The sequence below is a fragment of the Poecilia reticulata genome, linkage group LG3 (genome assembly GCF_000633615.1).
Source record: "Poecilia reticulata strain Guanapo linkage group LG3, Guppy_female_1.0+MT, whole genome shotgun sequence".
Lineage (NCBI taxonomy): Eukaryota > Metazoa > Chordata > Actinopteri > Cyprinodontiformes > Poeciliidae > Poecilia > Poecilia reticulata.
Window position 1 is genome coordinate 23,174,221 of NC_024333.1, and position 25,052 is coordinate 23,199,272.

General features: G+C 39.0%; 1 protein-coding gene across 4 annotated transcripts in view; it reads right to left on the bottom strand.

Annotated features, from left to right (window-relative positions):
* shf (Src homology 2 domain containing F) overlaps nucleotides 1–22,968 on the bottom strand; it is a 100,388-nt gene extending 77,420 nt beyond the window's left edge. For 2 of the 4 annotated variants that reach the window (XM_008405635.2, XM_008405637.2), the window contains exons 1-2: nucleotides 22,128–22,968; nucleotides 5,206–5,338 (exon numbers count right to left, since the gene is read on the bottom strand). In XM_008405635.2, the coding sequence (XP_008403857.1) occupies nucleotides 5,206–5,338; nucleotides 22,128–22,562 (568 nt within the window). In that variant the 5' untranslated portion in view covers nucleotides 22,563–22,968. The remainder of the gene's footprint in view (nucleotides 1–5,205; nucleotides 5,339–22,127) is intronic. The other 2 variants (XM_008405638.2, XM_008405634.2) reach the window with 1 other exon arrangement.
* Nucleotides 22,969–25,052: the final 2,084 nt, after the last annotated feature.

The following is a 25,052-nucleotide window of genomic DNA, read 5'->3' on the forward strand; positions in this document are numbered from 1 at the left end:
TACCACAAGTCATTTCTCTCTGTAGTGCTAGACTCATGCATTTAATTTGGCTTTGTTGACCCAGAATGAATTGCCTGCTATAGTTCACTTCCAGGTTTTGGATCCGTCTTGCATTCATATACGCATTTGAAATGCGCCAGAGTTCACTTCAACCGAATCAATGCCTATGTTTTTAGGCAAACTAGAGTTCGCCTTTTTCAGAGTTCGATTGCACATTCACACTTCCCCAAATGAACCAGACATTCTAGACAAATGAACTACTGTTCAATTAAATTGGCTACATATGGCTGATGTGAATGCACCTTAAATTTCTCTCCCTGTTTAGAGATTTAGTTAATAGAAGTATTTTTGGTCATAAATCACATTAAATATTTTTTTTTCTTGTCAAAAACTGAAAAGAAGGATGCTGTATGTGTATTCATGAGTAGAGATAGTATTATTGTGTATGTGTAAGAAATAAACCACAATGCAAAGCATTACATTATTGACCTATGTTGAAATTTAAACAAAACCCATAGAAGATACAAGCAGAAAAAATGCATTAAAATTCATGCCAAAGCACCAGGGAGTAAAAAACAAACTGACTCACATTGATAGAGCGATAACCATTGTAATAGCTGGCACGTGTGGACATGACAAACATTCGAGGCACTCTGGAAACACACACGCTGGGAACATTGTTACGACAGGGCAGCTGAGCACATGTCTTCACATAACTGAAGGTGGTGTGTTGAGCACTGGCCAGCAGCCGGTGTGTGTGCATCTTCCAGCTCCTATGTGGGGGTGTAGATGAGGCGCGGCTGGCTTTTTCAGGTTAAGGAAGTTGTGACATGCCCCTCCAACAGACCCATTAATCAGTAGCCTCAAAAGAGACATGGAGAATACAGCACAGACACACACAGGCGTCAGCAATGGTCAATTCAGCCATTTCATACACACACAGTCACCAACAAATTCCCAGTAATGTGTGCCAACAAACACAAACACACAGACAGCGGGAATACTCACTCTGTTATGTAAACGGCTTTGGCACTCCGTGCCTCAGGCCTTACATGCCACACCTTCCACTATGTACTAGTGTTTGTCTTTGTGTGTTTAAGGTGTGAATGCTCTATAATCAGGAAATAATTTTATAGGCTCAAAGAGACTGAAGAAAACCTTCAGTTTTCACAGAATCTCTACAGAAAAACTTTTAAAGACTTCATCCATTAGGTTTATTATTGGTAGATTAAAAAAACATTACTTTTAAGATGAAGTAAGAGTGCTAAAGGAGCAAGCAGGATGAAGTACAGAATTAAGGCTCCCACATACTCAGGTGTATACAGCTCGTATTCTGTGAGCCACACAAACTGTGTGCCAGAGTATGTGGGGGACTTCACTGTTAGGGGAAGGAATCAGTGCACCTCATGTCTCGATATATCCTTATGATATATCCTATAGGATCAATGACATATGGTCTTTGCAGGTACCAAAATATAGTAACTCTGCAATACATGAAAAGTTTCCAGACAGAATATAACTCAATACACATCTAACTAGAAATAAACACCAATTAAGGATGGGCAGATATGGATTTTTAACAGTAGCAACTAAAAATACAATAATTCATGATTTCTAGCAAAATCAAAAATATCAGACTAATATTTTATTTAAAAATGAAAACCAGAAATTCATCCTAAGGCTGCAAAAACATTTTTACATTCATCATTAGCTATGACAATGTTAACTTAAATGGCTATTCATTATTATTTTGGTTTTGAGACTTAAGTATAGAATAAGCTGATGCCAAATACAGTATAAGTTTTCAAGAAAACTTGTTGATTAGAATTTTAAAACATGCTTTTTTAATATTAGATGGTTTCTTAGTCAGGCTGTCTGCTAAGGAAGCCAGGGTGCAGTCAGATATGCTGCACGTTGTTTTCCAACAATAACTTTAATAAAGGCTAATAAAGACGAGGGGTTGGCATCCTATTCCCAAAGCATGACTGTACATAGCAACCAGAAAATTGTCCTAACTGAAAGATTTGTCTTTCTGGTAATGGAGGGGCATGTATTACAGGCTTCTTCCATTTAGCAGATTACCAGTTTACAAGAAACTAGGTTACAGAGTAGAACATTATAGTGGGTTTGAAACTATAACTTTTTAAAACCTCGGTTAAAGCCATTTTATAAAAGCTAAATGCTAGGGTTTCAGCAGAGGTGATCTTTGAAATTAATGTCTTTGAATAGCATCTAAATACCAATACTGGGAGGAAAAGCATGGAGTAGAGTCACTGCTCCTCTGCATTGAAAGAGGTGAGAAACAGAGAAGTGGTTCAATTATTTGAAGTGTTTGGGGGGGGTTTCTAGCTTTTCCCACTCAGAGAGGATCAAAAATTCATTAGTGAGAGTATATGGCCCCTCTTGGCTGTGAATGTTTTGGCATCTCTCAAAATGAGCAGCAGAGTCACTGTGGAGAGGGACGTCTTTGCTTCCCGTCTGGACCTGTTATATCTGCAGCCCATTCTTCACTGTGTGGAACATTAAAACATGGGGTTTGATATCCGAAAGTCATAAAATAGAAAATATGAACATAACACAAAAAATAACTCGGTCAGTGTTGGTGAACATACAGTGAAACCAACATAGATCTTCAACCATATTGTGAATATATTCTAGATATATGCATGTATGCGCCTCTAAGCAATGTATTTGATTTTGTCGCACCTAAACATGAAACCTAATGGCAGTCTGTGAAATCAGCCTTATTTAAGTCGTATCTATGATTAACTGGGAACATGTTTTTATAGGTAGCACACCTCTGAGTTTTAGGATTTGAGAAAATTGGGAGTCTGTTTTATGAGCCAAGATGCATTTTTATGTCTAATAGGTGGCGTAAATCAATGTGTCAGTAGCTAAATTATTCAAAACTTGCTTTTACAGCTATAAATAAAGACATTTCTGTTAGGCTGACATGCTGTAGGTTTGGTTCCATCTGAACCCATCTGTGCATGCAGAACTGAGAAAAGAGTAAGACTGCAAGCATGGAAGAAAATGTAGTTATTGGTAAATTTATAAGTTGTTATAAGTAAATCAAAATACTATTGTAGCTGAGATGATGACAAATGAAATGAATGAGAACAAAAGCAATAAAATTTTACAGTTGGAAATGCAAGGCCCTTCTTTGAACTACAGTTCAGTCATTCTCTCTTCTTGGCTGGACTGGTACATTGTCAGACTGAGAGATGCAGCAATTACCTTATATGCCCATAGTCAGTATGCTGATGCATTGCTAGAGGCACCCGACCTTGCACAGTGGGAGAAAGTGAAAGTGACTGACCCTCATTATACTGGTCAGAAACCCTCAGGCAAGACACCCATAAATGCGTCAGCGGGGCTAAATGGGGTAAACGGCATTGGTGGGAGAGTTTGGTGGAGAACTTTTGCTGTGAGTGTTTATGTCCATTTCATAAAAGTCGGGAAGGTAGCACTAAAAGAGCATATATTAAAGTTTTCTATTAAGCAGAGAACAATACAGGAATTACTAGAGCTATAATTCAGACGGATAAAAGTCTAGTTAATGGTCGTCAGTTGCACACCTAATTTCTTTGTAGGTGAAGATGATAAACTGCCCTCATATTTCCAACTATAACATTAATTTCCAATTTTATTTAGCCTTTACTTATCTGTTCTTTGAATCTCTATTTTAGACTGAATCCAGATGTAACATAAAACAATACAGTACCAGCTTTTCAGAAAACAAAGTCCTACTAAAAACATGCACTTAAGAAAATATGTGTACCTGAGGTCATTTTAAAGACAGAAAAGGTTGTAGTCTTGAACTGATGACTTAATCAGATCAAACAGAGAGCAACTGCCAGATAAGGAGTTTTCTCAACACATCAAAACATTCCAAGTTCAATTTGTAAAGCTACAAAAACCATGGAGTGAGCCTAAGAGTTGATGGATACCACAAAAGCCTTGTTCAGACTGCTTTTTTACAGCTTCCTCATTCTAAGAGCAGCAATAAATCCTGTTTTTGTACTTGTGCTGAGGCAGTGATTCGGCCAGAGGTCAAACCACTGAGACAGATGAAAACAGGAGATTGTCTGTAGGCCCATTAAAAAGAAAATTGCTGAGGATCGCCAAAAGGTTTCTGTTTGCAGCAAGATCTGTAGTGTTATGGTAAAAGGTTACTGTTATATGTCATGACTATGTCAGGAAACACCCAAGCTTTGATATATTTGATATCTTGCGGTAAATTGTGATCAACCTRATGTCTGACATTCATGCCAGCATCTTTTGTAACATTCCTGACTGCTTATGAGAGGAAAACATCAGGTCCGTTTTTGATTTGCTGCACATTTTTCTTCTCTTTCTGCATTTTCTTGTTCTTTGTCAGTGTCACACTCATTCAGTGGGGAATGTGGTTTAGCTAAATTCTTACGTTAGCATAAAGCTATTGTTATCGAAGAAAGAGAGACTTCCTGGAAATCTCAGCAAGAGCACACATTCCACTGATCAGATTAAAACAGGATGCATAAGTTAAACTCTTAAAGTTCCTGCCTTTGAAAATGTTCCAACATGGTTTGTGACACACAACTCCTTTCTGCACTGCTGCACCTGTCATGTAAAATGACATGGAGAAATCTGAGCTTTTGCATTAATTCACATGACCAATCCACTCTGAATAATAATCAGTTTTACACAAATAGTGCTGCAAAAAAGTATGATCCGCTGATTTTTAGCAGTCTGGAATCAGTTTCAATGCCACCAAAAATTTTGAGACTTTAGCAAATCACAGTGAGAACCACGACCCACAAATGGACAAAACATGGAATAGTAGTGAACCTTCAAAGAGAGGTAAGTCTACCAATATTACTCCATCTCGGACTCAAATATGTGATCACAAAATAGCCCAGAACAACAATTTAAGCAAAAATGAAGGCTTTCGAGTGGCTTGAATAAAGGTTGAAATGCAGTGCCACTTTTTAATACTCAAAAACCACCCACTGCAAGTGATTTTTCTTTTTTTTTACATAAGGTGGTTTGAATAGCCTTTTTATAATTGTTTGATGATCTGAAATGCAAAGACATTTGAAAGGGACATATTTTTTTCACTACACGGCACAATACAAAGCCACACCATAAAAAAACAGTGAGTAAGTGACAGAGAGCTGAGAGACCACAGAGCTTGAAAAGGAAATGATCAAAGTCGAACTTCACCTGCCATCATCTTCTGGGCCTCATATGGCTCCATGTAACCATCGTTTTCAGTTGCAACTTTTTCAGTTGTGGTCTGAGCACCACCGGCCTGCTCTGCATCAAAAGGGTCGGCGTAGTCTTCGAGGATAATCAGCTGTRTGAGACAAAGAAAGAAGAAAAGTAAGATTAGGACAAGCGTCAGAGAGAGACAGCTCTGGCTCAAGACGGGAACTGGGGACATCCACTGAGACAAGCCAGGAAATAAAGGGAGAAAGGCATAAATAATAGCAAACCTCTGTATGTCTCAGCACAAAGCCACAATGCCCCAGCTTACAACCTCAAATCACGCTCTACGCTACTGCTGGTCTGCCTAATTATACAATATCCCAGTGACAGGACTACATTTTATACGTGGAAGACAGAAGACCACAACTGCTCAACTTTCATAAGAGAAACACTATGGCAGATTTATGCCAAGCTTGCAGTGAGCCACAGCTAATTGCAGTCCTGCTCTTTTGCTGAGTTTTTTTTTTTTTTTTTACAAAGGATAGCAATTAAGTGGACGTCCTGAGACCCAGAAATACAGCTCAAAGCTTTGGGGAATGGAGTAGGTCCATGACAGTGGTGCCTTAGGGGGGCATTTGTTTTCTTGAGATGTTAGTTTCATTTGAGAGGAACAATATGCCATTTCACCTTCTGTGGTCTTAGCCACTGGTCTTAATGAGGGCAAGCAGCAATTTAGACATCTTATAGAGAAACAAATGTTCTTTCGGTTCCAATCAAGACCAAACATGGAAAAATTTTAAATGCCAAAATTTTATTCAGTTTGAAAGCATGTAAAAACCATCTAAGGGTTAAAACCACTGCGCAAAATAAGAAAACAACAAAACAAGTGTGAGACAATAAAAATGACTGGCACTACACCCAATGACTCATGCATAACAGGAAGGGATTTGGTTTCATTACAAACAAGCTCCTCAGTCATCTGTTGGATGAGGCAGAGAAGGGAGGACTGGAGGAGGGCCGAGCGTTGTGCCCACCAAGCAGCTCCTCCACAAAGCCAGATTTTCTTAGAGCCTATATCCAAAGTTGCAAAATAAAAAAACACTCTCCCAAACACCCAACCACCAGCCTGCATATGGAGGCCACCCAACTAAACCATGTCAATAAAGTTGTAACTGAGAAAGTCATTCCAAATTACAGACTTTGTAGTGACTTTTAGCTAAAGACACATGTTGAAAAATTTCCAAGAGTTAAATGTCAGAAAGTTCACTGGGGGATATTTTATAAGCTGCTTAGTGACAAAGTAGTCCTGGCAGGTATGTTTCTGCACTGATCATCTCAACTATACACGGATTAAGCAAAAACAACAGAGGAAGTCAGTGCAGTGGATGTGTTCTTAGCAACAACTGTGTGTTAAATCTGTTTCTCTCTCCATCTGTTCAGAGTGGAAAATGAAAATCACTTTTTCTGCCACAGCATAATTACGGGTTTCAAGAATGTTTTACTTCTTATTCAAGCTCAGGGAAAAAAATCAAATACATTTTCTGCATTTGTTTTGATCTGCATAAAATAAACATATTTTACTCACAAGTTTGATTAAAATCCAGTCGGTCAGATGAGAAAAATCTTCACAGCCCAAGAAAACTAAGTAATTATGCTTTTCTGGCACACTTGTCACTTTGATCCAGCAGCTTATTGCAAGAAACTTCAACCAATAATAATCATATCCTGTTATATCTAATCAAATATGGCAGTAATGATTTCAAAGATAAAGAGAAATGGACACTAGCTGTCAGATCTTGATTTTTACATCCCCTAAGCAATGCTTTACCATAAAATTATTCATTATAACAGAACAGTGAACTAACAATTTAGCTACCAACTAAAACAATAAAATTTTAGCTTGATCAACAAGGACTGCTGACCGATGGATTGGTCAGAAAATTGAATGTCTGATATCTTTGTTTAGACATGTGTGCAGTTTATTCAGGTTGAGATAGAACCAGACTTTCAGCAGATAACAGGAAGGCTAAAAAAGTAAAGCAAAGTTATTCTATTTTTCCATTTGAGCTCTCAGCTTCCATCTGTCACAGAAAATGAAGGAATAGCAACACAGTTGAGGTTAGGAATTATAATCTCCAGACACTTTTTTTGAGGTGCATACAATTTCTCTCAGAAGAGGGAGCATGGATCTAGGAATGACATCACATATGAGTTGGGTGCGTTCAAACTGCAAGTCATTACACAACTGGGATATCCTAACATTGTAGTGCTAATTCCAAGAAGCAAACAATAAACAATCAGGTTTAGAAGCAGAGGTTGGGCAGAACTATGTACTGCTGGTTTGATAGTGGTTCACACTTGCAACTTTCAGTATATTTTATAAGTTTGAAAGCTATACTGGATAATGAACTCAAAATGTCTGACATTCCCAGTCAGAATTTTGACGCCAGGAATAAGACTGGAAGCTAAAGACGTATGAAAATGCGAAAACAATAGTTTTTCAGACTATTAAAATCCTACTACTACTACAGTGACTATGACGATGTCAACTCTACTTCTAATAAAGGTAAATAATGACCATCCATAGCAGGGGGGCTAGAAAAATATATTTTGAATGCAATTTGTATATCTTCTTGCATTATGACTCTTAAAGACATCAGATTTCCAATATGGAAAGTCAAATTTTACAAAAGTCCAAAGAATATATTTGATGAATCTCTGGAGTGAACACATTGGAATAATTAAGTAATTAAGCATTTATTTATACAATGCCTTAAAAAAGAAAATAGAACCAGTACACACAAACAGCTAATTGAAAGAAATTGCCTTTTAAAGCTTAACACAGTTCACAGCCCTCAAATAAAGTAGCTCGAGTCTATTTTTCACAATTGTGACCTAAAAAAGTCTTGCTTTTATTGATTTACACTGGCAGATGTCCCTGTGTGTAAATCATATCATCAGATCTTGTTGAATATTTTCCCATATTAATCTTTAACAGCGCTCATTCCTTGAACTCAACCACCTTACTGCACCTTTGTCGCGGACCAGTGGATGTTTGGACATGCTTCAGGAAATAATGGAAATAACTTATTGAGTTATGCACTCCAAAAACATGACATCATCGTTTTGCCTTTCCTGTTGACATAATCTAGGAAACATCCAGGGCGAGTGATGAAAACTCCTTATAGCGGTACACCAACAGATTCAATGCAGTTGAAGACAAAAGTACTACACAAAATTAACATTCGAAACACACACTGCATCTTTCTTTTGTTAAGCTTTGGTTTGCATTGCAGCAGTTTTTCTTGAAAAAAAAAAGACACATACCCCTTTGAGTCCATACAGATTATCCTTTCTAAAACAGCTAAGTGTTATGGGTCTGGTTATAGAAAAACAGCACAAGCAAAAGTCGTTTTTGATTGCTATAACCTTCTAAAAATACTGAAGTGGATGTTGAATCATGTTAAAATCCTGCAATATTAAATCAGTCACTCTTCAGCGCCAATCAGAGTCAATTGCAGTGATATGAGCATCTTTAATTTATATTTTTTGTGGCCCAAACATGCATGTAAGCGATTTTTAAAAACAAAAGTGGTCTCAGTTAGTCCTGGACTTAAATCCTGAAGATTTGAGGTAAAATTAGGCAGCACCATTGCCTGCCCCCCCGACCGTAAAGGAGGCGCTTAATATTTCTAAATTGTTCCAATGACTCCTTCCTGTCCCACCACAGTGATGACTCCTCAACAGAAGGAGAAGTATTGGCTTGTGAGGAGAGGGGTGTTAGAGAACGGCAGCAGTGCCTGGGGGAACACCATCTGCCTTGTGGCATGCCAGGGTGTGTCAGGACTGCAGCCAAGCCACACTTGTCATGAAAGTAAAATTCTACCCGTCAGCACTGTGCTGCCTCCATATATCAGACCTTTGCTAAGCTGTGATGCAAGTCCACATGAATCTCATAAAGACACCTGACAGGCTTAGGGCATATCCCTGTGGCAGCTGGGTCCTTCGCTAGTCCGCAAGATGAAGAGAGAAAGGGCCCACTTAATTACTGGATTTGGTAGCTCAGATCCTGGCTGACTTTGACTTATACCTGCCGTGGCTCAGGCGGCTCACAAAGCAAGCGGTGAAAAAAAAAAAGAAAAGACTTCTTGAAAAGCACTGCGGCTCCCTGACCTCAAATCGGTGGGAACAGAGGGAAGAGCATTAACAAAGGAGGGAGACTGTGGCAGGCACCTGCCACTTTGGCTCAGTGTTCAGATGACACAAGAGCTTCTAGGATTACACTTTTATTCAGTGCAGGTCCTCCATTAGAAGCGGTGAAAATGTGAGCACCAGTTCTCCTGCTACACCCTTAATGCATAATGGGTTCAGAGGGCTCATCAGATAATCAAGGACAAAAAGAATAAAAATTTCATAAACCACATTAGATGAAATTTGAGTACAGAGATTGAATTATTATTTTTTTGTGGTTTTTAAACAGAAAGTGGGCTGCTGCTTCTTGAGCAACATATCCAGTGTGGTCAAATTAACCACAATAATCAATAAAAAAGTATGCTTATGATTTTACTCCAAACCCAGCAAACCAAAACTCTACTAAACAACAGGGAAAATTAACAGTATAGAGCTTTTCTTTTGATAGATAAATGCAATCAGATCATGGTCTCAATGTCATGACTAGTCCTGTAAGTATTGGCTGCATCAGGGGCTAGTCAAGGTTGAAAACCCTCTGAGACTGCTGCCAGAAAAGTCAGCAGGCTGTAGAAAGAGAAGGGAGGGAAAGAAAAAGGACTGACGTGTGTGATTTATGCCTCACGCCACAAGGGATTTTAGTCACCGATAACCTAATACACCTCAGTGCTTAGCAGCTCAATTGCATTATGGCATTTCAAAAGCTTTTTTTGTTGTTGCTATTGCTCTTTTGTTGTTGCTGTTGCTCTTTTGTTCTTCAGTGTGACACAAAAGGAAAGCATGCCTCCATTGTGAGGAAAGACAGCCATTGCAGAGGAGATAGGAAGGGAGGGGAGAGGAGACAATGGGTGAGGAGAAGCTATTTTTTTCAGCAGAACACAGTCGTAGAACAGACTGACATGTATGAAGTATGTTTACGCCTGTTGGGTTGAGGGACAAAAGTCGAATGTGCCTCATTGATGGCTCCTCTATTCTCTGCTTGTCGGGATGTACAGGATGAATGCAGTGTGTGCAGTCATGCTGAGATAACTTTGCCATTTTCTTAAAAGAACATACTGGCAAGAAACACACCCTCAAGGCACTTTATTTAAGATGAGAATGCTCAAAGCTTCTATGTTGACATAACACCGTTTCCAACACTAAGATGGCTTCATGTTTGTAAGAAGCAAGCACAAATCTGGTTACAATTCATTCAGGACCCCTTGTGAGGACTGAGCCCTGCTGGCTTCTGCATCTCCCACACAGATTAGGCAGATGGAAAACTGGCTTTGCCTCTTGGGGAGAGGCAATGCAGGAGTGCATTTCCCACAATACAGCTTTGACATTAATGAAACTTTATTGAAATGTTTTTCTGCGAAACACAGTTGCCACAAGAGCATTCCGGGCTCTCTGGGAGATGCAAAGAGTGATGTGGCTCCTGCACAGGCCTACTTAGGAGTCTGGAGAGGTAACTAATCAAATTAATATATATATGCTGTAGAGGCGTTGCTTTGCAGTGCATCAAAAGCCACTGGTGAGGACCACTGCAGAGATAAACTAATATTCTGTCTACAGTCCTCTGCAAAAGTATCCATTCCCCTTCCACTTTTTCACATTACAAATCACAACTTCAGTGTGTTTGATTTGATATTTCAGTTGTAAACCAGCAAAAAGTAGCACATAATTAAGTACAATGAAAATGACAAAACATTTCAAACATTTTTTTTATAAAAACGTGAAGACTGCGRAATATCTTTGTATTTAACACCTTTAATCTGATACACCTAAATTAAATCCAGTGCAACCAGCCACCCTTGTAAGTCCTATAATGACTAAATAGAGTCAACCTCTACATGTAATTTGATCCAGATGTTCTGTGAAAGCCTGAGAAGTTTATTAGAGAACGTTAGAGAACAAACTACATTGCAAACAAAAAAGACAACAGCAGCAGACAAGCTAGGGATACATTTAGGAAGAAATTTAACAAGGTTATGTTATAGCATAATCCGAGATTTTAATATTTCAGAAGTCACCATTCAATCCATCATGTGAAGATGAAAACAGTATGTATGGTGCAACTCTGCATCTCTGTTGACTCAACACTGAACAAACAAAAAACGATAATTTTATATGAACCAGACTAAAGACTTCTCCACATCTTAAGTGTATGTAATTTAAGTAACACTGAAAACTTCTTTTCACACATCAATGTGCTCTACCATCAGTTTTGCACATGTCCCCCACTGAGACATCTGCACTGCGGGTATCACCTTATTTACTGCATCCCCGTCTCCTTTTAGGACTCACGCCACATAAAATGTTGGCTCTTCTAATCTCTGCCCTTTTCCAGATAAAGCAGCACTCACAAGCCACCAGAGTGAACCAGGTTCTTTAGAGCGCTTAGGCTCATGTTGATCGCAGTTGGCACGGGAACACTTCAAGATGCAGTGATAACTACTGATACAAATCCCTACAGTGTAGTCTAACTGTGTGTGCATGCAGAAATTAGTCTAGTGAGAAATAAAGGAGTGGAAGCATGCTACACTACTAGAAGTACAACCACTGTGCAATTTAAAGCAATTAAGCAGCCTTTGGTTCCACGTGGGGCTGCTAAGTCAATATACACTTCTAAAAACATGTAAATGTAATTATTGACAGAATAAAATGGCTTGTGTTAGTTGTGAGTACTCAGTGTTTCAATCAGTTAAAATTAAGACTTGTGAACCCGCTGAAACCTTCCAGAAACTCAGGAAGTTAAGGGAGGCTTTCAGAAGGTTAAAAATAGCAGCCGCCTGTCATTTTCTATTGTTAGTATGACAGCTGTCTTCCCTCTTCTGTTCTTATTGATGAAATCATTTCTGCTGCACATTTTCCCAGGTAAACTGGTGTAGATACAGTACGCAGTCCATTACATGTTCTCACTAAAATCAACTTTGTCAGACAGGAAAGTTAAATCCACTGTACGAAATTATTTGAGTGTATGCAGAGCTTAGACTTTAGTTTTTAACCAGTTCTTTGATAACAGGTTGGACATTTGCTGTGTAATGTGTGTGTTATTTACAGGTCTAAGCATGTTAAGAAACAATTCCGAATTGACCAGAGTTTCCCATCTACTAATGGTTTCATGATTCTTTGTTAGAAAACTTTTTGTTAGAAAAAGATTGGTGATCTTGTAGACATAATCTAAAAAGAAATATGAAATCAATGTCAGCTTGGAAATTCCTGACAAATGCATTTATTGTTTTAAGATGAAATACAGAAAAAAATTCACACCACAAATAAAACTATACCCAGGGTACTAGAGCAAAGTCAGAAAATGTCAAATTTTTATCAATAGATTGCCTCAAACAAACAGTCAGCTAAGCTACACTCGGCTCTCCTTTACTTCTAGCAAAAACATGCAGTATGTAACTTTGGCTTTCACACTTTTAAAAACGCTAAATGTGCACCCTCCCTCTTGATAAATTCCTATTCTGCCTGCTCACGTCTCCTGAAGAACGAACCCATCTTTTGTCAAAGCACCCAAGGCAGCGAAGCACAAAAAGCACCTCAACTTGTCCCAGCGGACCTCATTCATGGAAACGAAATCCGCATTGCCACTTAAGACCTCCAGTGGAGAGAAAAGAGGAGCCCATGGGTTGCACACTATGAAGGTCCTCTTAATATGCGACAGATATTCAAGATTAAGTACTTGACGACACGCTTGGCAAAATCCAATTTCCTTTCTCTGTCCCCGTCCCAGTGTGATAGATTTATTGGCAGTGTTTTCTACATACAGTTAGTGGTGCAACTCAAGAGTTGAAAATAATTCAGGTGTCACGGTGGAATGTTGGAATTTTATAAAATATAGTAATCCTCTTTATGTGTGCACGAGTGATTTGTTCTTACTGTGACTGCACCAATTTCAGTCTTCACTTTGGTAAAAGTCATGATAAAAAGATGTTATTTATATATATATATATATATATATTTAGGAGAAGTGGGGTAGACAAAAAAAAAACTGCGTGATGACATACAGCAGTCAAAAATATTCACAGCCATACCCAACTTAAAAAGACATTGAAGTGACGGGACAATGTTTTTAAATTCTTTGTGCCAAATTCTGACCCTACCATCTGAAATCAAGACTCATTCAACCAGGCAACAATTTCCCAGTTCAATTTTGTCCAAATTTACTGAGCCAGTGCCAAATTATAGCTGCTGTGTCTTGTTCTTAGCTGAGAGGAGTGGCACCAGGTGTGATGTTCTGCTTCTGAAGTCCATTTGTTTCAACATTTGGCCTTTGTGCATTCAAAAATGCCATCCTGCATTTTGAGTTTAATTTAATTGCTTTTTTTAAAATCACTCTGAAAATAGCCTACCCATTTTTCTCTGATATCAGCAAGGTATTTTCATCTACACAATTGCAGCTCACTGGACAACTTTTCTTTTTCAGTCTATTCTGCAGAAACCCAAGAGATGATTGTGTGTGAAATCCCCGGCAGATCATCAGTTTCTGTGCACAAACCAGCCTGTCTGGCACCAACAACCATGTTCAAAGTCACTTACGTTTCCTTTCTTCCTCATTCTGATTCTGGGTTGTGAGGTTCAACAATTCATCTTTACTACATCTAGACAGCTGAAGGCTCTCACTGGTTGCTGTGAATTAATTGGCTGATTGTTCGCAGTTTGTGTTATAAGCGTAACTAGTAAAATGACCATTGAAAGTCTATGGGTCACAACTGAAACATTATTATTGACTCCCCAAACGCTTAATTAAATTAAACTTTAAACCATAAGAGATGTCAGAAAACTTTAGAAAGTAATAAATATGCATATCTTAACACAGCCATCCTCCACTGCAAAGAGAGAAGTGCCGAGCCGAACGAGATGACTGTTAATTCAATATTTGGAAGCATGGTAAACACAGTGTCAATGGCTTCTTTCATTTCCACTGCTGCCACTGCTAAAACTACAGCCAGACAGCAAAGATAAAATGGCCCAGAAAATTGACATCATAATTCAGACTTTCTCCTTCTGTTCGCTGATTGGCCCGTTTGAAATTCTCTTGGAGAACTCCACTTCAATAGGAGAAAGCCCAGATGTATCAGTGAAGGGAGATGACAATCGAGCAGAATTGCATAGGAAGGCAATCGCCAGGCTAAACAATACTTAGTGTTGTAAACAAATACTACGTTATGCATTTTCAGAGTTGATTTTATCCTTCACTCAACTCATAAGAAATCCAAAGCCTGTTGCTATTTAAAAAAAAAAAGATTTCATTGATAAATCCTTACCATCTTTGGAAGGGATAAATATTTTTGACTCCAAGTATGGACTGTTGACATGCAATTCACTCCCATTTGATTCTTACATAACAGTGTACCACCACAAACAACACAACCGTTTATCTTCCATAACAGAAAAACTGACAAGATTAGGACAGCAGAACTGCATGAAACAATGTGGTGAGGTCCAGTGGGAGGGAAGCTTTGATTTTGGTCTCTCTTCACAGAGGAGGGAGGAAAAGAAGCCACAGTTTGTCCGTAAACAAAGCTGGAGGTTTTGTGATGCTATGCGAGGACGGCTGTGACTCTGAAGCCTTGGATAACCTCTCTGCCAACGATCCAGTGGGATCGCTGCACGTTGCGAACGCCGAAAATGTGCAAGAACAGGGTGGAGCCCCACAGGGCTGCCATTGCTACGTGGCTGACCACTCACCTCTCTGGACAGAATAACAAAGGTTGAGTGAAGATATAGAAAGTATTGTGATGGACAAGTTCTCAGAGTGCCGCCAACTGTAACTGTTTCTTACAGCCGGACACGACAAGTCAAAACAGCCGGGAGAATTAACTTAGCTTTTATTTCAGCATTCAAGCATCAACCTGAAAATCCGGCCTACACAAAGTGGCAAGCACAGACTTGTCAAGCTAAAGAAGGGAATGTCACCAAGCTGTAAACACTTCCTGTCAGGAAAGGAGCACTTCCTTAATCCTAGAGATACCAAATAATACCAAACAACAAGACAGTGGTTTTCAGGCTCTTCCCATATCAGCATTATCCAATAACATAAAACAATAAATGATTAAATAAAATAATTATGATGTGTGGGGGAAAAAGCAAAGAAGGGATTAATAATGTGTTATTCACATCCACTCATTTCCAGTTAATTCCAGTCCTGCTGTGAAGTCCAGGTGATTGACTTCTCTGTGGGCATTCAGATCACAGGTCAGAACTCTCTGAACACAGAAGTCTGACCGCCTCCTACAGTGTGTCACAAAAACAACGACCTGTAGTTAATCAGAAGGCGAATTGCAAACCAGCCACTATCTGCATGACCTCAACATCATAGCGTCTTCTGATGTAAACAGAGCCATTCATTTACAACTCAGTGAGTTTAGATTTTTTTTTTTTGCAATAAGAAGCTTTAAGCTTCTTGCAGATCTGTTCCTTGGGTCTCATATGGCAGGCAAGCGTATGCATTTCTCTTTAATCTGTGGGAGACGATCTGCCTGCAGACCAGGGCTCCCTCGTTCTACACTCAGCTGCACACACTGTCATTAAACAAAACAGAGCCATGTGTCTACAACTCCCCAGCGGCCAGAGCTGCAGCACAAGTCTGAGGGCTAATTGTGACCTGGTGGAGTCATGTGACTGATGTTCAGGCCCAAAGTTAGAAAAAGAAAATTGAGCAACACAAACACAAGCAGACTCCACTGGGACTCTTTAAACTGGAAAGAAGGCTTGCAGATGGAGAGAGGAAAGAAAATAAGCAAACAATGGCTAAAGGCCATCTTTTCCCAGAGCTGTAACTTTGCTCCACTTGAGGTGGTTGGTAGTAAAATCTAAACCATGACTTGTTATTATCCTCATTTACTGCATAGGATTACACTGCCAAGATGCTAATGTAATAGGATACCAAAATGTTATCTTAGTAAAAAGAAGAAGTTCTGCCATGTATCCTTTCCATTGACAGAACTTGTCAATCTGTAAGTAAGAAGCTGAGCTTTATCATTTTCTTTATTTCAAAACTCCCTTCGTGTTCAAGTAAGGAATGCATAGAAATGCTCTTTTGTCAATAAACACAAAGCAAAAGAAGGACTTTGAACATACGATGTGCTTGTCATGAAAACTAATCAAGATTAATTTCAAAGAGTTTCTTAGAATCAGGATAGTTCAGGAAACACTCTGCGTTCTTTAATGTCTCAAGAGTCAAGATGTAATTTAATACTTCATTTCATGACAACAATAACACTGTCTAAATGGGACAACACTGAGGTATGGTAGCTATAGCAACCCACACTTACTCTCACAACTGATAATTAATAAAATAATTACTTTCTTGCTTAAAGATGTGAGTATCATGCTGATTATGAAAAACAACAGCTGCAAGGTCCAAAAACGCACACAACACAGCTTTCACACAAATCTGTTGATGACTTGAACCTCGGCTTAAAGCTGTCAAAGCATTGGAAATTACTTAAAACATGACTTTTCCACTTCAGCTGCTGCTATACATTTCCACAGCGTTTTACTTAATCAGTTTTGCCTAATCCAACATGCTTTGATTGCTGTTGAAACTGTTTGGGAAAATGAAGGAGGGTTGTGATGAGCCGTAACCCAATTCAGCCTGTTATTAATCTGACCAGTCAAATAAAATTTCTGTGACTTGCAAAAATGTATTTCCAGCCCCTGAACTTTTCCACATTTTTTCACGTCACAACCTAAAACTTAAAGACATTTTATTAAGATTCTAATTGATAAACACAAAATTGATGATGGATCATCTGCTATACCGCTAAAGGCTTACCTTCCACGAGAACAACGATGGAAGATTGTTCTGGAAGAACAACTTCTTTGTTCTTCCAGAACAACAATGCAATGGGTTAGAGAGAAACATCCTAGACTTAGAATAGTGCAGTCAATGTCTAGACCCAAATCCAAATGACAATCTGTGACAAAACTTAAAACAAATGTTCACCGGCTCTCAATCTGCTCCTGCAGAACCTGAAGTATTGTGTGTAGACGCAAAAAGCTGGTGGAGACATACTGAAAAAACCTTACATCTGTATTTGCAGGGGAAGGTGGTTACAACAACTTCTTGTCTCCAGGGGTGCTGAATGTGCACACCATACTTTCCAGGCTATTATATCCAATTTCCTTCCACTCTACTATTATGCGCTACTTTGCATTGGCCCATCATACAAAATCCAAATAAAACATATTGAAGTTTGTGGTTGCAACATGACAAAACATGAAAAAGTTCAACCTAGAATGCTGTATCTAGGTGAATGAATCTCAAAGAGTCTGATGTTTTGAGCTGTTGCGTAGTTTTGTGAAGAGAAGGACTTTCACAGAGCCAGGTAATATTGATGTTTGTGCTGGATGTGTCTCCTGTCTGTGGGAAAGATAAGTGTGTGAACGGCCAGTGGGATGCACTCATAAAAATCCACTGATGTCTCGAGTAACAAGGCTGAAAAGCAGAGCAAAGGCTTTCGGGATGAGAGGAAATGATGGTGCGCAGTTTAGTCAAGCTCAGAAGGCAGAGGAATCTGTCAAGCATGCTCAGTCTGCTCCTGGTAATTGGAAGTTGGTGGATGGTACATTTGGTAGTAAACTACTTCACATTCTGGTGCACTCAAAGTGATCAATACTTTTTATATTTGCTTATTCATCTGAAAAAATCTTCCGTGGCAACATAAAACGTACAAATAATCCAAGTAATATTTGAATGTATGTTTTTATGTTGAGGAAAAGTATCCATCAAAGACATCTGTATATTTTGCAACTGAGTAACAACAACGTTTAAACCTTTCCAATTGAAGAGCTTCTCTTCAGACATATTGCATATGCATCCATATTGATTGGGCTGCAGAATCGATTTTCTGAGCACGCAATTAGCATGGAATATATATATATATATATATATATATTACACATTTTCGAAAACATGGATGCTAAAACTCAATCCAACTGAGAAGTTTTGTTTTTGCCTCTGTAGTGATGATAAATGCAACACAATATACAGTAACTAGTTATTGTTTGACCCAAGACTTACTTCTTGCCTTGTAGACAAATTTTTAACAGGCATTACTATCTGATGCATAATAATCATCATAATCGCCCCTCAGAGAGTCGGGTCCAACACGTTTTCACATAGATAAATCTACAAGCTGGTAGAGCTGTGAGCGTTGGCGGCTGCCAAACAGAAGTTTCCCAGGTGAACAAACAGATAGCAACAATAGCGTGAGGTGTTTCATGGGGAAGCAGCAGACTGTCAGTCAGCTTCACCCGACTGCCTGTTTACACATTTGTCGAACAGAGCCCGTCATCACTTTGGGGCGTCCTTGAGAGGAGTTAGTTTAGCGCTGAGTGGAGCGATGAGCTGGGAGATGAGGCCTTTAATTAGTTTCCAGGCAGGATGATAATTGATCATCTCTCTCAGCTAACTCTACCATGAAGGGCTCGGCGTAATTAAAAACAAAACAAATCACAATTTCCTGTAAACTCTAAACTGTGAGCGAAGGCAATGTGCATCAAAGTTTTACAGAGAAAGGAAAGCAAGAACGGGAATCATAAAAATCTAAAGAACAAGAAAATATTCAGACCTTTATGTTTGATTTTAGTTCTTTATCTAGCTTTTCTTTCTTCTGGAGTCTGCTGAATAGAAATGGACTCAGAAAATTCCCTTGCTGCTGCTATTGGCACTTCAGGCATTAGGTAAGCAGTGATATAATTAGCATTCATGAGTCAAGTAATTAAAACATCAATGCAACCGAGCAGTGCTGTTAAGACACTCATGTGCTCTCTGCTCAGTCAGAAGTCAGTGTTAAGCCTTTTCAGTCAGAAGATGGACAGGCACATTTATGAGCAGGCACGCATGGCTGTTTGTGAGAAGCTGTGCCAGAATCCATCTAGAAATAACCAGAGATGCACCAAACTAAAAGCCAAAGGTCACTGATGTGAAAACATAATCAGATTTTTTCCATTACTTAATGCTTAGTATTAAAACTAGAAAAGTCCTACATTTTTTATTTATGTACTCCAAACTCAAGTAACAATAAAGTTGAATTTGCAGCTCAGACCTTGGAGAAAAAAAGAAATTGATATTGGCCCAGAGACAACTAATCAGTGCATCCCTAAAATTAACAAATGCTGAAAAAGGCACAATGAAGAGTACTTTAACATTAGGCAGAAAGGGAACACTAAATATTTTCAGCCCTTTAATGCCAATCTGAAGAATTAGAGGACAGGAAATAAAACACGGCAAACAGCTCATCCTCCTACATAGATTGTTGGAACATGTGTATAGGAAGGAGTATGATCCTTTATTCTCATGCTTTTAATTTATTCTCACCTGAAGAGTTTATCTAGCATAGATTTACAAACAATTACCTTCACTAGCAGAGTGGGAGAGAAAACAGACAGCTCCCACACAACCTAATTCACAAAAAAGTTAAGGTTGTGCAGCTATGAAGGAACACAGATTTATCTAGTATCTGTGTTTCACCTGAGTTTCCACCCTGAATCATGAAAAATAAACATAAACCATACCACCAAAGTATTTGCACACATACTCAGACACACATTTAAAATGATATGACAGCCTGTCTTGATACATAGACTTTATGAGACTATCCTACCCTTTTTAAGCTCAACACATATGCGAAAGTTGTCCCCAATTTTAAAGGAACATTTTGAGGAAAGCATGTTTGAAGTCAGTCACTGATGATAGACAAAATGTGTCTCTCAGGCTTTGATCTTAGTTTTTGTTTGCACAGCAGACAAAGTCCAATGTTTTGGTCCACATGCAGCTTTATCACAACAGTCTAAACAAACCAATGCCAATTTTTCACTGGAACTGTGTGAAAACATAGCACAGGGTATATAATGTCTCCTCCACCAAACTTTAAACATGACAAAATGCAATCACACAAATATGGTTGAACCCGACTCATCTATTTAATTATCACTATATCATATCATCACTGCTTTAGAGTCCAATAGCAGCATGCAGCTGCATCCGACACTCTGCTTTGCACTAGGCAATGTAAGGTGATTCATTCTATAAAGACTTCACATGATCCTTTAGGAAATCTAAAGACCAAACAAGGTTTAGAGATCTGGAGCTACTGAATCAGCATATGATTACAACAACATACACAAATTCACCGATCTTAGAGTTACAGCTGTTGGTAACAGTAGGTACATGAATTTGATAACTTGGTTTATATATTTTGCCAATAGTTTTGTAATAAGGTTTATTGATCTGCAACGGCACCGTATTCATCCAACCTTCCTTTTCCCCACACACACCCAAACCCCACCAGCTGTCAGTACTGGTTTAGCTTGGCCATAACATCATGACATCAAGCTCTTACTATTCCATCAACTGCCTGTCAGTGTCAGCCATGTCCGCTCATGATGAGAGACACATTCGAAGTGCTAACGCATCAGAGTCCCTGACTTCAGAAAGCGCTGGTTAACATGAGACAATCTCTTTCCTCGGCCTGAGAAGGTGAAGTGAAAAATAAAAGTATGTTTTGGATAACATTTTACTATGTTAAAATTAAACATGTGCATGTTGAAATTGAAAAGTAAAACCAGTTGGGTGGCAGTGTGTAAAAACAAAATGTTATGACTGACTGAATGATTCCTTTAAGCTTTTATTTGCATTATAGGTTTGCAACCTATAATTCCTCGCTTTTATCTCAATGTGTCATCAAACCACTGTTGGGGAAGTAAAAATCTCAGTCTCCCTTAATACAACATCCTTACGACAGCCTGCAGACATTGTGAAATATAAGTAAAAGCACTGAACGAAAACCAACTGTAAAGTTGCCACATGTCACAAGACAGGTGCAAAAGCAAAACAAACTCAGAGGAGGAAGTAACGTGAAGGTGAAAGCGAGGGGGACCACCAAACATTCCAGCACTCAGTCGTGACTGAAGCATGATCTGAGGGCTGCCGGGTGTGTATATTCACAGGGATGTGCTTTCATCTCCGCTGATAAGCAATACAAACACAGAAAAGCATTCCTCAGATGGATCACTCTCAGTAATTCAGCAAATCGTGAAGCTCGCTGACGCCAAACATCTCTGCAGCCTTCAAGACTTGAACCCAGAACATGGATTCCTGGGAATCCAGAGATGACAGCTGTGCTCCAAGGCATAGCCTGCGTATCTGCTCCCTGTTTCCACCTTGCTGAGGGCATGTTTGAATAGTTTGTGAGTGGTTTGGTGAAGGGTTTGAGGTGCTTCAAAGCACTGTGCACATAAAGAGGATCAAACTAAAGTCATATAACCTAACATTTACAAACTCTTCTCAAAGCAGAAGAGATCATCTCGGTGAACACTAAAGTTGACTGATGAACCTGGACTGAAATTTGGGGGATTTAGATGAAGTTGTGATGTTTTCAATTTGTTCATTTTCAAAACATTGAGAAATGCAGCTTTTTTTTTTTTTCTCGCATCAAATGTAGAGCTGTAGAGTTGTGTAATATATGACAGCACTCCCTGCAGGGCAGGTTGGATATTAGACCGGGGCTGATGGCGCAACTCATGCTGCTGTGTGGCTGTGATAACAAGTTCTGCCAGTTGTAATTTCTAACAGGAGTTGGGCAAGTGCCTCTAAAACACACCACGTTTTCTTTTTAATAAAAAAATCGTTTTATGAAAACCATAGCCTACTTTGGACAGAGAAAATAAGACTTGTTTTTTTTTTCTAACTATATCAACAAAAAAAGTGAAATATTAATAATAAAAAGTTGCTGCAATCAAACTTCCCCCACCTTTTCCTTGTTGTCTTGTTCCAACGGAGGTGAAGAAGTAGGAGACTTAACGCTCCCCACAGCTACGGCTTGGGTGACTGTGACACCCCCGCCTGGAGCTGGGCTGCTCTTTTCGATAGTTTCCACCTTAATAAGTCGGTGCTTCGGCGACACAAATTTGTTATCCGACGGGACCACAGTGTTCAAGCTCGAACCGAAAGAAATATTTCCACCCGGAGTGTACGGGTCTTCGAAGTCCAACTCCTTTTGTAGTTTGTAAGCAGCGAGGATGTCCGGCTGAGCTGGACTCGGAAAAGTAGCCCCGGTGCCAGTTTGTTGGAAGCCAGGCGCTCCAGGCACACCGGTGTGACAGTGTCTGTAGTCCGGTTTTGGTGGCGCCGGAGGGGGTGCTTTGGTAGTTTTGAATCCTAGGTGCTCCTTGAACCACTTGGCCATACTGCCAGTTCATCGCTCTGAAGTCAATGAATGTAGTTTCAGCTTCACCGTTTCCGCCAGCGCAGCCCGAATAAAGTAGGGGGTCCTCGGGTCACGCGCGGCCAGCCGACCAGGTTCAGAGCGTGTCGCAGGTCTCGTGGCGGACCGAGGAAAGAGTGCGCGGGCGCCGGCGGAGAGCAGCCACCGGGACTTTTCTGATCTGCCCCGCCGCAACTCTGTCACTGTCACACTCGCACACAGCCAMGCATACACACGCACACACACGCAGCTGTCGCCCTGGCCGCTCGGCTCCGAACCACGTCAGTTTTCCCAGACTACGCAACACGGGAGCGCTTGTGCAAGAGGAACACACGTCTCACACAACCTGTCCTCCTCTCCTCCATACCTGAGAACACTCACTGCCACCTACTGGACTTTGGAAACTGCGCTTGCTCGCTGTGGACCTTAAACACAGTCACAGCAGGATGCACAGATTTATCAGCTCAAACCTCATTTTACCACTTGCTCCCTTCTGAAAGACTTGGGAGTCCCGAATGCTTTTGTGAAGTGAGAGCAAACCAAGGAGGGACAACTTTCTAGTCTTTAACAATAAATATGTTTTTCAGAGACACTTGGAATTAAAGATAATTTCCCATTTCCCTTTGGGATAAATGAAGTATTTCTGAATTTGAATTAAATTGCATTGAATAAGGAGCTGTACTTTATTCAAAAATTAAAATAATGGCACAATATCCAATGATATGCAATGTCCTTATGTATTTGGTTTGATATGCGTACTCTTAATCAAAAATTATTTAAATAATTATTTTAAAAAGTAAAATGTTTAACTACAATAGTAATTGTAAGTTTATGCATGCTTGTGTATTTTTCATAAATAATTCTATTTATTTATAATAAGCAAATAATTAATTAACTTTTCTTCATTTTAACAAAATGCATCCCATTTCTTGATCAACATTCATCTATCCTACTTTGTTTGGGTGTGCAAAATGTTTTCCTGAAAACTGGAAAAGGACAACGGGAATTGACTTCTAGCTCTTAAAAATGTAACAAATGAGGGGAAAAAAGCTGTACTTGCCAATCTCAATATTTCATTAGTTAAAAATCACTGAAAAGTTTAAGTATTTCAGTACCATATTTTCCGGACTATAAGGTGCACCTAAAAGCCTTAAATTTTCTCAAAAATCAGCAGTGCGCCTTATAATCCGGTGCGCCTTATGTATGGGTCAAATACAGAAATGGACGCCATAATTGAGAGTGCGCCTTATGAACTGGTGCGCCTTATAGTCTGGAAAATATGGTATATTGCATTTGGAATCACGGTAACACTTTATTTGAAGGAGGGTGAATAAGACTGTCATGACACTTTCATAAACATGACATAACACCCATCATGAACATGAATAAGCCTTCATGAATATTTATGACTGTCATAAACATGTCATAACACCCGTCATGAACATGAATAAGCCTTCATGAATATTTATGACTGTTGTCATAAAGCGTCATTCGGTAAATTATGACACCCTTAATACAAAGTTGACATTATTCAAAATGTCTTTGTTATGACAACTTGACATTAACCAAGAAATCATTACTGATATAAATTTGTTATAAAAGTATTACTGATTGCACTTTAAAAATTAGGTAACTTTATGTTATTAAAGGTAAAGTATAAACAGTAATGATTTATTGGTTAATATTCATGAAGGGTTATTCATGTTCATAACAGGTGTTTATGACAGTGTCATGTCAGTCTTATTCACCCCCCTTCAAATAAAGTGTTACCGGAAAGGAATAAACACAGCTCAGATATTCCGTTCAATTCAGTTTATTTACATCACGCAGATTCACGATTAACATTGTCTCAAGGCACTTTGGAAAACAAAATCCTGTTTATACACAGAAATATGTAGTAATTTCAGTCTAATTATACAGAAATATTCGAAGTCAATTCCATACATTCCAATTTGATCCTAACCAATGTTGTCAGATTTATTTTATTTTATGTAATGGTAAAAAAAAATCTCACAACTAAAACCCAATCGATCATAACAAGTCATTAACTTTTCACCATTCCCAGTGAAAAGCGAGATCCCCTTTTACTGGAAAGCAACCGCAGACTTGCTCAGTCTGAATGGCCTTCAACTGTGAGGTTTGAGAAAATAGAAACACAGAAAACACAGAAAGCACAGGTCGTGAAGTAGTTTTGATAATAAATGCAAAGCAAAGATTAAATGGCAGGGGTAGTTCTTTTAAGGACTTTATCTAGGAATGCTGAAAAGATAAGCTTTGAGCCAAAAGTTAAATCTATGGGATGGAGAAGGCACTATGAAATGGGCTTCAGTCTAGTTTGAGATAACAGGTAAAAAGGCAATTTTTTTTCTAAAAATATAGTCTACCTTTTATATTCACACAGGTAATGCCAGCAAGTATTTAAAATCTTCTTTCCTCACATCCTCATAARCTTACCTTCAACAGGACTCAAGG